This window comes from Bemisia tabaci, chromosome 7 (genome assembly GCF_918797505.1).
Source record: "Bemisia tabaci chromosome 7, PGI_BMITA_v3".
Classification (NCBI taxonomy): Eukaryota; Metazoa; Arthropoda; class Insecta; order Hemiptera; family Aleyrodidae; genus Bemisia; species Bemisia tabaci.
In genome coordinates this window covers 26,810,134-26,825,418 of record NC_092799.1, presented here as the reverse complement: position 1 = coordinate 26,825,418, position 15,285 = coordinate 26,810,134, and the positions used below count along the sequence as shown (strand labels likewise).

The following is a 15,285-nucleotide window of genomic DNA, read 5'->3' as shown; positions in this document are numbered from 1 at the left end:
TAATGGATAATCTTTGGATTTTTCCGACGAATTTTAATTATCTCTGTATTGATGTCAAACAAGTAAAGAAACTTGTGCGCAGACTCTAAAGTTATGCGGTGTAACTTTTACTTACTGTGAGAAAACTGTGTGCAATTTATACATTACCCATAAATCTTGTCATCAATAAATAATATTAATTCAGAGGAGATTTAAGTAACTTTCACAGCTTATTGCCTCCAAAAAAATACTTACAGATACTTTGCTACCGTTGTGATAACCATTTTCATAAGCAATAGGACTTCAATTTGAGCAAAAAATGGTAGCACATAAATCACAATCATTCGATATAGGAAAGAACTCAACAAGTATAAAATTAACAAAGGGCATACTTTTGCATCAACATTATATCCATGAAGCTTAGGGTTATCCATGATAGGTTCATCATCACAGTAGGTATCCCAACAAAAGCCTGGAGGTGGCTGGTATAAATTGAACAAAATTCCAGTGAACAGTTCACCTTCTTCACCTGAAAAAAAGGAAGCACAATAAAAAATGAATTGTAGGTATAGTGGTAGTGGGTAGGCTGTGCAGCGGTGTGAATGCAATGGAATGATTTACCCATCAAAAAAAAAAAAAAAAAAAAAAAAAACTATTCGCAACTTTTTGGTTCACTTTTAAGACCTCAATTTTTATAGTTAAACCGAGAAGGTTTGGTCTTAAAATTTCTTCTAATTTAGATGTAAGAATTATACACTTGGATAGAAATTCAAGCACACAATCTGGTTAGGAATAAAAAATTTCGGATGCTCATCATCCCTCTCAAAGCAACGTTTTTGCCTCAGGGATGAATTATTTCAGATTTGCATCACAGAAAAAGTCCAATTTCAAATCAAATGCAAAGTTTGTCTCACTTATTTAGAAAAGGATAAGGAGATAAAAAATAGCTATCACTTTCTTTCACTCAAGATTTCAAAAGTGCAATTTAACGTTTTCAAATTTGTGTGCTGTTTCTTTGACTAAAAGTAATAAGTTTCGTACTCTTGGGATTAGATCTTTGAAACTCAAAATAATATTGCAGTTTCAAGAATTTTTAAAGCTACTTCAATGAAGCCACAACAGTGATTTTCAGATTTGCACGCATTTTAACACGCAGTAGGTACTTGCCTACGAGCACTCACTTTGCAAGTATATGCGCATTTTATAAAAAAATTAACAATGTGCTTATATACCTGCCAACGGAGGTTCGGTGCGTTTTTACTCGGATAAATGTAAGCGACCATTCAAGTATTACGAGACACTTTTTTCGATTTTTGACACCCCCTCCGGCCCTCCTCCTTGTAACCCACCCATAACGCAGCCCTACGCCTCTCCTTCTTGGATTACAAAACACTGGCCTGACCCCCCCCCCTCCCGCCCCAAATTTAAAAAAATCAAAAAAACGCTGAGAAAACAGCGCGAAAAAAATACGCGCGTGTTGTGTTGGCCGGGTCACGCACCGAAAAGATTCCTTCGGGAAAGGCAAGATTTTCAATTTCTTGCACTTTTTTCCCCCGGCTCAGATTTGTTACGAACCGATGGGCTTGAACCCCCCTCCCCCTTGTAACGCACCGTAACGCTGGTTCAACCCCCCCCCCTCAAGTGCGTTACGTAATACTAACACTGCCATTCTAAGGAAGAACGCCGTATGAACATTCGATAGTTGCCAAATTTCCTTAGATAAAATGTTCATTTTTGCGGGAAATTATGAATATTTTTCCTTGCAATTTTCAGACACTTTAGATCGAATTCCAAACAAAATTTTCTGAGAAATTGGGAGAAAAGTATTCCACAATTTTCCTGAAAATTAGTGATTTGCCAGAGGAAATTTGGCAACGCCTGAAGGCTCATACGGCGTTTTTCCTTAGCACGGCAGAACAGCCCCTAATCAAGGGCGCAATGGCGTGGCGTGCTTTGCGATATATCGATTGATCGGTCATTTAAACCCATGGAAAAGTATCGACAAAAAGGGTGTTCGCAGCGAACACCTTAATAATCGATTATTATTTGCCACAGCTTCAAATGGGGATATATCAATATATCGCAAAGCACGCCACGACACTGCAAGGGTGAGACACTCTTCCCAATATTATAGGGGTTCAAAACACTATCCACGAACCTGTGGATGTATCTGGTCGCCACATCATTTCCATTTCTCTTCTACCCTCTCGGGTTTCGAAGTCTTGTTGATCGATGCGGCCGAAGAACACACCATTGTATCCCATGGCTGCAAATTGAAGTGCAACTTCACTTGAATGCCCGAATGGGTCGATTTGCCATGCTACTCTCGGCCTGCCGCATTCGCCAAAAGTCTCATTGAGAAATCTGGAAAAAGAAAAACCAGTCAGTAATGGGAAATAGAAAAGAGGACTGAACACTAAACCTAGAGGAAGAGGGTCTTCCTACATGAATGCAGAAGTTTCAAGGTACCTTCATATTATGACCCCTGTTGAAGTTTCATTTCAGGTCAACTGCAGGGGCGTTCAGAAACTTCATGATCCTGATCCAGCGATGCGATCATGAGCGCGTGGCCGCTTGCATGAAAAAATGGGAAGGCCAGCACGCAGCAGCATCTAAATCGCGTCAGGGCCGGATTAAGGGGGTGGCCACATGGGCCGCGGCCCATGGCGGCAAATCTAGGGGGCGGCAAATTTTGCAATTTTTTTAAATGTAGGTATAAAAAAATAATCTGATTTAGAAATAAAAAATTACAAACGAGAAAATGCGACAAAATCTCTCATTTCCTGAGAGTATAGTAATTTCTAATTTTGTCGCCTTTCAGTGATGCAAGAGACAGCACCTTTAATTAGTCGAGTTAAGAGAGAAACCAAACACACAATTTGGCCTGGAACGGCGCGACTTAGGGAGAAATGATGACGAGGACTTGAGATGAAAAGGAGAAGCCCTCGGCGCGGCAATCGGCATGTAAAACATATTAGCGCCTACAAGACTGCACGAATACTTCACGCATTGCATCAAACACAGTGCGGTTATTGTGGTCAGCGTGAAACGGATAGCGCCTACAAGAATGCATGAATACTTCACGCATTGCGCCAAACACAGTGCGGTCAGCGTGAAACGCATAGCGCCTACAGGACTGCGTAAATACTTCACGCATTGCGCCAAACACGGTGCGGTCGGCGCGGCACGGCGGCGGAAGTTAAAATCATTAAACCAAATTTTGTGTTTGTTCTCTCATAATTCTTTCGTTCATTTCTCATGAATGGAAGGCCTTGTCCATTAGAGCTAGGTTTACGAAACTTGACTTTCGCGCAGTTCCGTGACCTTTTGCTAGTAGTGTTGACAGGGCTTTCCCCAAAAATGTGTTCAACACGAGAAAACGCGTCTTATGCGCCCCTCCCCCGCTGGTACGTTCACTTGATTGTTTTTGTTGATGTTTCAAAACGGATGGTAAGGGGGCGACAAAATACAGGCGGCCCATGGGCGGCAAGTAGGAAAATCCGGCCATGACTACCGTGTTTTTTTTTTTTTTTTTTTTTTTTTTTTTCCCCCAAAAATCGCGGTGAAGTTCGCATTTTTTTTTGCAAAATTGCGGAAAAATTCGCGCGTTTTCGGAAAAATCGCGGCAATACGTGAAATAAGGACCGTAAAAGTCAACAGCTTGAAAAATTTTGGAAAAAGGGGGGCTTTTTGGAATGGGAAGGCCAGTTTGAAAAATGGGAGGGCTATGTAAGAACTTTCTGCACCATTCAACCGTGGCAGAGCTATTAGTTTTCGAATCAAATTACAAGGCCTGAATAATTTTCCCTAACATTTTTCTTCTATTTTTTATTTTATTTTATTTTTTTATTGTATTTTTATTTTTCATTTAATTTTTTTAATTTCATTTTATTTTTTATACAATTTGCTTATTTTTTTTTTTTTTTTTTGCTGGAAAGTGGCTAAGGAAGTCTGCCAGGAGATATAGGACACGCAGGTGTCACGGAATGGTCATGAAAAATGTGACTTACTTGAGTCCAAACGTCATTTGATCTATCATTGAGGAATAGTGTGGAGAGGCTTCATCACTCATGCACCATCCACCGTGCAAAAGTTGTAATCTGCCTTCTTCTACCAGCATACGCACATCTGCACGGCTCTCTTCATTCTGCTCTAGCCACCATCGCCACAAAAATGATGTCTCGACATAGACAAACCTACAAAGGCAATTAAACAAAACAGCATTAATAAGTATATTTTCCATGAGAAGAATAAATACATACACAACCTATAATACATACAGACCGACAGTGTTCTTAAAATAAGTTTAGGTATCCAAGAGCGAGAGCGTATTTTTAAATTAAAATTTCATAATATAACGCCGAATTTTGACACTCTGCTAATAGTGTGGTATCATGCTTAATTGTAGGCGAAATCCAGAGAGATAGACTTGATCCATTTATTTTACAAAATATTTCGTCATTTCGATTTCAGTTGGACAGATTTAACGAAATCAATTTGATTTCATCAGGTGCTGCTCAATCTTTTTCTCAGTTTTTAAGTTTTAAACCGAAAATAAAGTATCCTTCTGTCTTGAAATGTTATGAATACAATTTTTATGATCCATGGAAAATTCGTAGTAAATTTCAAAATTTTAGGCTGTTTAGTTTTATGCCAAAAAGATGAGATAAAAGAGAAAACTTGAAATGCAGTTGGGTCAAATCCAGAGTTCGAAACTCATCTTTGAGTTTTTAGGAGCCATGTGGCGCATCAAGCCAGATTTTTAGGCGCCATTGAAGATTTTTTAGGGGCCAAATTGACTTTTTGCCTATATATTACGGCACATTTAGTGAAAAATTAAACGCAAGATGTTTCCGTGACAGAACTGGTAAGTAGCTGTAACTTGGGGAAGACAAAAGCATTGAGGATGAAATCGTGAAGAATAGAAAAAGCTTTCACTTGTAGTGCTGAAAATTTCGAATAATCGCCTACTATTAAAATTCAGATATTTAGGGGCAATTTTTAGGGGCCACGTTGGCGCAGAGCCTTCATTTTTTAGGCGCTATGGCCGATTTTTTAGGCACATTTGGTGCGTTGGCGCCTGTGAGTTTCGAACACTGGTCAAATCCGTGAAAATATTTACACTATTAAATCAAAACAAATCGGAATGAGCCGACCACGGGAGCGAGAGGAGTCATGCCTCCGTAAACAAAAGCGGCGAACATCATAAACAAATTCTTGGAAACAGTAATCTCTTCTTCCGGTCGAGTATAACAATTTTATTGAGCGCAAAAAAACGAGTTCCACAGAAATACGGTCCCCCGTTTTCCCGAATGGAACCGGTTGCACATGACATCCGCTCTTCGCGCCTCAATTCTTTCAATTGGCAATAGAGCAGATAACGCGACATGAGTCACTTTTTTATTATCAATCCTTGATAGGTATGACCTACGACCTTTTTTCGCGCTGGAGCTCTCCGCTTCCGAAAAATGCACGATTCCGGATCGGACCCCCGACGTTTCGTAATGGATCGCCCTTCTGCCCGGGCGATTCGCGGGAGGCTGGGTCAAAAATCACCGGATAAGCGCATTCTGCGAATTCCGAAGCTTTTTTTTTGTGAGTTTGCATTGGATACACCCACATAACCTCCCTTCCCCTCTTCGCTGTTCGTTGCTGATATCTCGTTCGCCGGAACCGAAGCAGTTCCCGGTACTACGTCGAGGGATTTTCCACGTGTGCTGGCTCCCTTGAACGCACGTACATTTGGACCGCGTTATACAGAAAGGAACCAAGCCAAATTTAATTTGGCAATTCAATTTTTTACATGAAAACGGATGTGCGGATTTTCGTGCAAATTTCAGCGAATTTTCTCCTTAGTACGAAGCAAATTCCTTAAAATTTTACAACGAATCCTTAGAAACGTTCTCTCGTAAAAAATTAAATTGCCCACTTAAATTTCGCAATAGCTGATGTGGCTTGGTTCCTTTCTGTTAAACGCGGTCCATTTCTGTGGTGCTGAGGAAAAACGCCGTATGAACATTCGATAGTTGCCAAATTTCCCCAGATTAGTCATGTATTTTTTAGGAGAGTTAATCATATTTTTCCTCAAAAGTTGCAGGTGTTTTAGATCAAATTGCGTGCAAAATCGTCTGAAAAATTTGAAGCAATACATTAAAAAAATTTCCAGTAAATCGGTTTTTTACTGGGGGAATCTGGCAACGCCTGAAGGCTCATACGACGTTTTGCCTTAGAACGGCAGATTTGCCGCGGAGACTTGAACGTTCGGCGATTTTTCTACTAGAAAAATGACGATTTTTTTATTGCCGGACATTTTCTTAGAAATACGGAGTGAAGTTATCAACCCTTTTCATTCGTTGGCGCATCGTTGGAGGATTAATTAGGTCGCTACTGGACTGGATTTTTATTTGAAGTGCTTGGAAGACAAGGCGCTTAAGTGCAGTTTTTGCTTCGAGAAATACGTGTTTGAAGTTTCGAAAAACTGGAAAAAAAACACAATGGATCTAGAGTCCAGACTCTTGAAAACATTGACAAGAAAATGGACACTTGATTCAATCAGATTTAAGCTTAAATCAAAAGGAAATCCGCTCAAATTAAGAGGCTTGGTTCTTGATTTAAGCTTAAATCTGATTGTATCAAGAGTATTTTTTCTTGTCGATGTTTTAAAGAGTCTGGACTCTAGATGCAATGTGTTTTTTTCCAGTGAATTACATGGATCCTTATGGCGGAAAGAAAGTTCAAACTGACTTTTTGATGCTTAAAAATTGGAATTTAGGAGCAAATTTTTTGCAGAGTATGCATCCAGATTAGTTTGACTTAAAATCATTAACGCCTCGATTTTTTCAAAAATTGTACTTATGCGCCTTGTCCTTCAAGTCCCTTATTTGATGAATTGCACCAACAACTACACCTTGTTACAAGCAACTTGCTCCTAAGTTGCTGACATTGCCTACTAGCTTATTGAAGGCGAATTGGTGAGAATGAGCGCAGTGGCGTGGCGTGCTTTGCGATATATAGATTGATACGCCACTCAAACCTATGAAAGAAGATCGATTATCAGGGTGTTTGCAGAGAACACCTAAGTAATCGATTATTTACCATAGTTTCAAACGGCAGGATATCGATAATCGATCATTCACTCCACGCCACTGAATGAGCGCAACGACACGTAATGCGAAACTAGAACTGAACGGTGTATTTGAAGAGAGGCGTAACCGCCACACGAATTTCTAAAAGGTGGTGAAAAGGAGCTGTTGCAGGCAAACTGAATCAAAGGCGGACTGCGGCACGAATTAGCACAATGTTTCATGGTGTGCGACAAGAACTGAGATAGATGAAGTACTCAGACTGTTGCGAGCAACTATTACTGCTCCTGAGCCACACACATTGCCTACCGGCTTATTGAAGGCGAACTGGTGAGAGTGCATGAGCGCAATGTCTCTTAATGAACTAGAACTGGGCGGCCTATTTGAAGAGAGGCGTATGCGTGACCGCTAAAAGCCAATTTCTGAAAGGTGGAAAAGAACCTTTCGCTTTTATTTTGGCGATAAACTAAAAGCGAAAATCAAGATTACGGGTGATCCACTGGAAAAAAAAAAGAAAAAAAAAAGAAAAAAAAAAAAAAAAAAAAACACATTGGATCTAGATTCCAGACTCTTAAAAACATCAACAAAAAAAAATACTCTTGATTCGATAAGATTTAAGCTTAAATCAAGAACCAACCCTCTTAATTTGAGCGGATTTCCTTTTGATTTACGCTTAAATCTGATTGAATCAAGAGTCCTTTTCCTTGTCAATGTTTTCAAGAGTCTGGACTCGAGATCTAATGTGTTTTTCTTCTAGTGTCCATTCCACTTCTAAAGTATGTTGACTTATTTTTGACTTTGACTCCTGACATGTGATACACGTTATTATCGTTTAAGAAACTTTGAAGTGAGTAACTTCGAGTGTGAGTATCGGAGTTACTGATCTTTCCATGTACTCACTTTCAAAGTTTCTCACTTATTTCGTGCTTGGAATCAGGTGGTTTCTGATCCTAAGTACGAAATGAGTTAGAAACCTCGAGACCATTATTGCTCCTCATCTGAATGGAGATGTTGCATGTGCGAGGAATTTGCGATTAGACTGGTAATTCTAATGTTTAAGTTTGCGAGAAACACGATGGTGCCACTGATTTTCTCTCAGATCAACTCCCAAGCTCAAAAAAAGCTCTCAAGTTGAAGCCAAAATGGAGGGAATATCCCACGCTCTCCTGAGAGTCCACCTCTACATTAAGACAAACTCTCCATGCAAAGATAGGGAGCAAATACACTAGCAGTGATGCCGTGTTCTCACTTTTAGAGTCTCCAAGTAAAGTGGCAGCCCTGTCAATGTATTTGCTCCCAATTTTTGCATGGAGAGTTCGTCTTGATGTAGAGGTGGACTCTCAGGATAGCGTGAGATATCCCCTCCATTTTGGCCTCAACGTGAGAGCTTTTTTTGAGCTTGGGAGTTGATTTCAGAGAAAACCAGTTGCACCATCGTGTTTCTCGCGAACTTTTACGTAAGTTTCAACAGTCAAATCGCAAATTCCTCACACATGCAACATCTCCATTAATGATATAACTCCGATGACTTCAACCAATGGCAGTGCGCTTAGTTTTCGCGCCTAATCCATTGCGCACAGCCTGCGCGCAGCAAGCGGGGATTTCGAGCGATAGAGCGCGGAATACGAAATGACGCGCCACTAAATGAGCGCGCGGAGAAGGATAGAACTTACAATTAGTTCAAAATGGGCGGAACGGCTCAAGTTTGCCGCATGCTGCAACACAACAATATTAAACCTGGTTGGCTTTGACGTGATCGTTTAAAATGCGATACGACTTGCATTGTACTGCTCGGATGACCGAACGTGCAATTAACTGCAATTAAGTGTAATTCAATTAGCGCAACGTCAACGCTAAAGTACAAAAGTTGAAAAAAAAATTGAACTCTTAATTAAGTGGAGCTGCAAAAACTTAACGCATTGTTTTGTTCGACGCCTGACACCTGTTTCGCGTGTCGCGCTATCGTGAGAGTGGAAAAAAAATGAATTCTCTCATATAGAAAAAGAAAGGAGGTGCTTGCATTTCGAGCATTTTGGAATTTTTTGATGTCATAGGTACAGCGACGTTTATCATCGATTTTCTTGGTGTAGGTGTAATTAATGGAAAAAAGTCATTCTATAAAAAGTGCTTGAAATTATATCATGAGTTGATTTAAGCAAAAAAATGGGACATTATGGTCCGTTTTTCATACTTCGAATTCCGGATTTCGCTGGCCAGGTTGTACCGACCTACGTCATAGGGTAAACAAACCTCAAGATGCAAACACCTCCTTTTTTTTTCTCTATGGAATTCTCTTGGGTATTTCAAGAAACAGGAATCAGTCTGAAAAAAACGTGTAGCGAAGCGAGGATGAAACACCCGAACTGATGAAAACGATAGAAACGACAGAGAAGATTTGGAGAAAAAACTAACAGAAAAACTAACCTCCTGTTTTTATCTCGTAGGAGTTCCGATACAACGGAGTCGATGATATACTGCACGCCAGCGGGTGAGTGCCCTTTATTACCTGAAACACGACAAAAAAATCAGACTAATTACATTGCATCGGTAGCGAGACTGGAACATCACGTAAGGATCTCGAAAGCGATGTTTCGAGATGGGTATTTTATTTTTCTACAGAATATTGCATATGACTGACTGATATAGATAAAGAACACTCTTCCAGTACGCTAGAACTGTCAATTTTCCTTTTTTTAGGAACAACATTGAGCAGAATCGCAGAGAAAATTAGAAAATTAAAAGGAAAACAGGATAATTTGGGAATCTACTTTAGTACACATCTAGGGACACCTATAATTTCGGAAAGATGAGGAGAAATCCAATAACATTCAATATTTTATGAGAATTAAACGGCAATGAGTGGCGTAGCCAAAAATTCCTGGATTGGAAAATAGTCACTGCTCACTTTACTTGCTTGTTCTCGCGTCATAGACGACGCGGCGCATGAGGTTAAGAAGTTAATAGAGAATGAAGAGGGCTTGAAGCTCCGACCTCTTTTGATTGGTTTGTGCCCCCATTATTAGTCCGCAAAGCCTATAATGGCTATTCTCCTGCCATGGAAAAAGTTCCAAAGTGTCGCGGATTCTCCCGCTCGCGAAGTTGGGACCAGGAACCTGACTGCCTTACTAAGGAAGAACGCCGTATGAACCTTCAGACGTTGCCAAATTTCCTTTGATAAAAAGCGAATTTCCTGATAAACTTATGAATATTTTCCTCTCAATTTTTCAAATAATTTTGTTCGCAATTTCACCTAAAGATTCTGAAAATTTAAAGGAAAAATATTTATAACTTTCCTCGAAAATGATTATTTTATCGGGGGAAATTTGGCAACTCTCGAATGTTCATACGGCGTTTTTCCTTATAGCACGGAAGCTGAGCCGTGCTGCGATTATAAACTCTTTAGGATTTTCTTGATTAACTTACGTCAACCATTCCTCAACAATAGTTACTAATAGCGCTATTCATCGACGAGTCTACAGTTCGAGATAAAGTAACGCACCGACGATCCGCCATCCGCGCGCTATTTCCGCGTGCGTCTTCGATAACATCGCCTTCAATTTTTCGGCACGCAACACGTGTGTTGCCGAATAGAATCATTCGAGGGGCTTAGAAGACAAGGCACACGAGTTCTTTTAAAAAAAATTGAGATATTAATAATTTCAAGTAAAACTAGTCTTAATACATAATCTGAGAAAAATTCTCTCCCAAATTCCAATTTTTACGCATCAAAAAGTCAGTTTAAACTTTTTTCCGCCATTAGAATCCATGTAATTTCGAAACTTCAAACGCGTATTTCTCGAAGTAGCAAAAACTGCACTTATGTCCCTTGTCCTCTAAGCCCCTAATTTGAGGTTCGTATTATTAATTGGACTAGAATTACTCAAAATAAGTCAATTTTCTGGGATATGACGATGAATAGACTCAATACTACAAAAATTGTACATGATATTGGCAAAAAGCGACACGAATATTTTCCGGAGACTCGCATCTCGAATAGCTCTCACATAGTTCGGCGAATTTTTAATAATTTTTTTTTAGCCGGTCCTCTTCCCGCGCCACACAGTGGATCGAGTCATTCAAAGACGCCGGAAATGAAATTTTTGACTAAAACTACAAATGGACGTATTTATGCTAAAAGGAACTATGTGCATAAGATGTGCGTGAAACATAGTTCCTTTCAGCATAAATAGTCCAAATTTTGATGTTTATTTTGTGACATTTTAAATTTCAAAGGGTGCTAGTAGTAGAAAATTTCACGAGGAAACCAATGAAATCACTTTCAGAACCTCAAAGTTTTGAATAAACGGAGTTATACACGTTTAAAGTTTCCAAATTTTGTTCGACCTCTCCTATGGACTCAGTCCACTGTGCGGCATATAAATATACTTATATACAGGATAAAGCCTGCCTCTGTCACACCACACTGATTACTTCTACTAGATGACGTGTTGTGAAGATGGAGCTAAGTTAGCTAATTAAAAAATAAGGACTTACTGCCGTAATAATATTGGTCGACGGTCTTGAGCCAGCCGACATCATCATGGGTGTGCGGGACAAGATGGACGTTGATCTTATTCGGTGCAACTGGGTGACAATTCTACGAACAGAGACAAAAGACATCGACAAATTAGTGAGACGCACATCATAAATCAGGGATATGAAGGGAAGGCGAATTGAGATACATGGTTGCGAGCAACTGCAAAATCAAGAGGCTACACAGCTGGTCGCTTTAAATTGGCTTCGAGGGTGGTCATCGCGAGAATCATCTTCTCAACGGAAAGAAAAAAGGGGGGATGACATCACATGATGCATTTAGTGGTGAAGATTTAAACTTTTTCACTATTGACAACTCCCAAGTTTCATGAACATCAGTGCTCGAAACTCACATGTGCCAACGCGCCAAATGCGCCTATAAGAAATCGGTCATGGCGACTAAAAAAAGAAGGTTTTGCGCCAACCTGGCCCCTAAAAATTGCCCTCTAAAAATCTGGATTTCCACGGGAAATCACATAAAGAAAGAAAAACAAATCTATTTGAGTTGAAAAAACTCAGAATTTTCAGCCCTACAAGTGAAAGTTTGCTTCTTCTATTCTTCACGATTTCATTCTTAGGGCTTTTGTCTTCCCCAAGTTACAGCTACTTGCTATAGTTCTGTTACGAAAACATCTTGCGTCTAACTTTCCACTAAATGCGCCGTGATATATAGGCAAAAAGTCAATTTGGCCCCTAAAAAATCTTCAATGGCGCCTAAAAATCGGGCTTGATGCGCCACATGGCTCCTAAAACTCAAAGGTGAGTTTCGAACACTGATTCTGAATGAGCATTTCAAACTTGCGCGAATGACAATGCAGTTTTGAAATGATCACGTTAGTTTGGGGAATGCGAAAGGAAAATTACAACGACGCCGAAGATTAAGTAACAAGAAGAAGAAAAACAAGTAAGAAAAACCGGCAAAAAAGACGGAACCAAACACATCCGTTTCCGATATCTTTGAAATTATCTAATCATTCTAATAAAAGAGGTCGATGTATCGGGCTACTTTGTAAATACACTCATTCACATTTCAGACAAGATCGGGGTGAGTGCAGATAATCGGATTGCGGTTGAATTTCTACATACATTCGGAAGAAAACGATTCATCAACGCCCATCATAAGTTATTGACGCATTCGCGATCTAAAAAGTAGGCTGGCCACCTGACGGAATAGGAAATGGAAAAAAATAAGAAAGAATTTTGCAGTGTTGCAAAGTTCAAAGTGATAAAGTAGGAAAAGATTTTGGCCGTATTTTTTTCCCTCAATTTAAAAGCTGATGATTTGAATAAGAAAAACCGATATTCCCAGCCCCTTCAATCTATACCCTCCTCAGAAAAAGTACAATTGAACTGATTTAAACAGGAAGGAACCAAGCCACATCGGGATGGAACCAAGAAAAAGAGGTTTAAAGTTTTGCTCCTGCATAAGACTCAATGTAAAAGATGGACTTCAAGTTCAATTTCTGCAAAATTTGCCCGAACCAAAAACTTTGAATTTTTGGCGATGGATAGTAGAGAAGTGGCTCAGTTCAAAACCACTCATAACTCAATTTTTTCCAAAATGTGGGTTGGTTCCTTTCTGCTCAACTCAGTCCAATTATTGGGGGAAAATTATGAATTTACATTAAGTCATTTTGTTTCAAAAGCTTGTTTCATTTCTTTAAAAGAGCAAAATTACGTAAAATTAATGAGAGAGACTGAAAGGCACGGATAAAATACTGAGAGGAAAAATTAAGATTGAACTGAAAAATTGAAAAACAAGTGCAAGCGCAGGACCGGTATACGCTGTTGAAAAATATACGGAGTAAAATCCGGAATGAAGTTCACTCCGGATTTTTTTCCACTCCGGATTTAACTCCAAAAAAACCACAAGAGGCCATGTTTTCGAGCCAACGTCGAGGAAAATTTTATGAAAGAGCCTAGGCTTCATTTGTACAAGGATTATTCCAAGCAGAGCAGAATGATTATTCGTTCAGTTCATTGAGTTTTATGAAACCACGGAGCGCGTATACATAATAGTTGCTCCTTTTTTCCCCGCCAATGCTGCATCATTGAGGTCAAGCTGATCACAGCAAGTCACTGGTTTCGTGGTTGCACAGTGTAACTAAAATGATTTTCATTTTCAACTGAGATCAACTCAAGATCAATGCGAAAAATAGGAACGGAACACATTTTCATGCTGTTCGTTGCCTTTGGGGACATATAACTCTATGATGACAATTTCGAGGCCTTGTCCACACGACACACAGCCAGCGCGAAACGCGCATTAGCGCCTACCAACCTAACAGGGATACTTCACGCGTTGCGCAATGCGTGAAGTATCCCTGTTACGTTTGTAGGCGCCGCCAGTGCGTCGCCGCTCCGCTTTGTGTTAGGCTCAAATATTTAATCTGGCGGAGTCAGCGTTATTCAACTCATGATTTTGAAATGTTTGCACATCCTGTATGGATTATTCTCATTTTAATTGGTGAAATAAAATATGTACTAAAGGAAAATATAATGTGTGTTTTGTAAATATTAAGGTGGTTCCGTATCTAACTTAATGATTTCCAAAGCATACGAATTTCTACACAATTTCTTATAGCCTTTTATAATCGATGGCGAAAAAGCAACAGCCAGGCGATAAACTGTAAAGCCCGGCGATAGGAACTATAGCCCGGCTGCATAATTTTTTATCGCTTCGTATAGCCCGGCCGTATGATTTCCTCCGCATTCTACAGCCAGCTGTATGATTTTCTGTAGCCCTCTTTAGCCAGCTATAAGAATTCCTATGGTATTTTGAAACGCAGCTCTTATCGCCAATTTTTACCAGGGGACAGCATCCCTCGTTTTAAGGAACAAGTTTCAGGAAACTGAGCAGTTCGTCGAATAAGTTCCTCGAACCACGCTCGTGTGGACAAGGCCTTACGTTTTTCCTTTCTCTAAATAGACTTCATTTTGTAATGAGGAGGTACTATTATTTATTCATTCTATAGAAGCAACTTATTTGCCGTTAGAGTTTCCCTTGCCAAATAGATGCTTCTGAGGACGAGTCAGCCATTGTGGTATTCCTTAGTGTAAAATATGGTCGAAATAACCGATACTTCAATTCTCTATATTAATAACTCTAAAGAGGAATCAAAAGAAGAGTTTTGCCATGACTGCACCGCTCTCTGATCGCTTCATCAGTTTTAAACTTCTCATATGCCGCTTAAGGACCAAAATAAGACCTGACTTAACCTGAAACTGACCTGACCTGGATAGGACCTGATGGAGGTAAAGTAGACAATTCGACATGCTGATGAATGGTGGTCACCATCTACCGTCAAATTTTGACGAGCCGCACTTTTTTGTTCAAAGTAAGATCAGAACGGAGTGCCACCATTCATCCTTTCCTGCCACAGGAAACATTTCTGCCAAGTTTTCATTTTAAAATGAAGCAAATTAATGAGTTTACGACTGATGACTCCCGACACTTTAGATGTACATATACATTCAAAATGCACCTTTCATCTATCCCTTCAGGCGAATTCTACCGATCACAAGTTCCACTAAAACTTGGCAGATGGGCGAATTTTTTTTTTTAAGCTCACGGAAGGATTGCCGCACCCACACGTACCTACTTTCAGGACATTGATAAATCGGCGACGACTCACAATTAGATAGAAAGTTTTCCCGTGTCATCGAAGAAAAAGCCCCCAGTTTTGTCCAA

The 15,285-nt window shown here is 39.8% G+C and overlaps 1 protein-coding gene across 1 annotated transcript in view; it reads right to left on the bottom strand.

Annotated features, from left to right (window-relative positions):
• LOC109042433 (lysosomal alpha-mannosidase) overlaps window positions 1-15,285 on the bottom strand; it is a 53,773-nt gene that overhangs the window by 11,164 nt on the left and 27,324 nt on the right. Inside the window, exons 2-6 of the mRNA XM_019059172.2 lie at window positions 11,556-11,658; window positions 9,486-9,567; window positions 3,990-4,175; window positions 2,138-2,343; window positions 372-508 (exon numbers count right to left, since the gene is read on the bottom strand). Coding sequence (XP_018914717.1) covers window positions 372-508; window positions 2,138-2,343; window positions 3,990-4,175; window positions 9,486-9,567; window positions 11,556-11,658 — 714 coding nt within the window. The remainder of the gene's footprint in view (window positions 1-371; window positions 509-2,137; window positions 2,344-3,989; window positions 4,176-9,485; window positions 9,568-11,555; window positions 11,659-15,285) is intronic.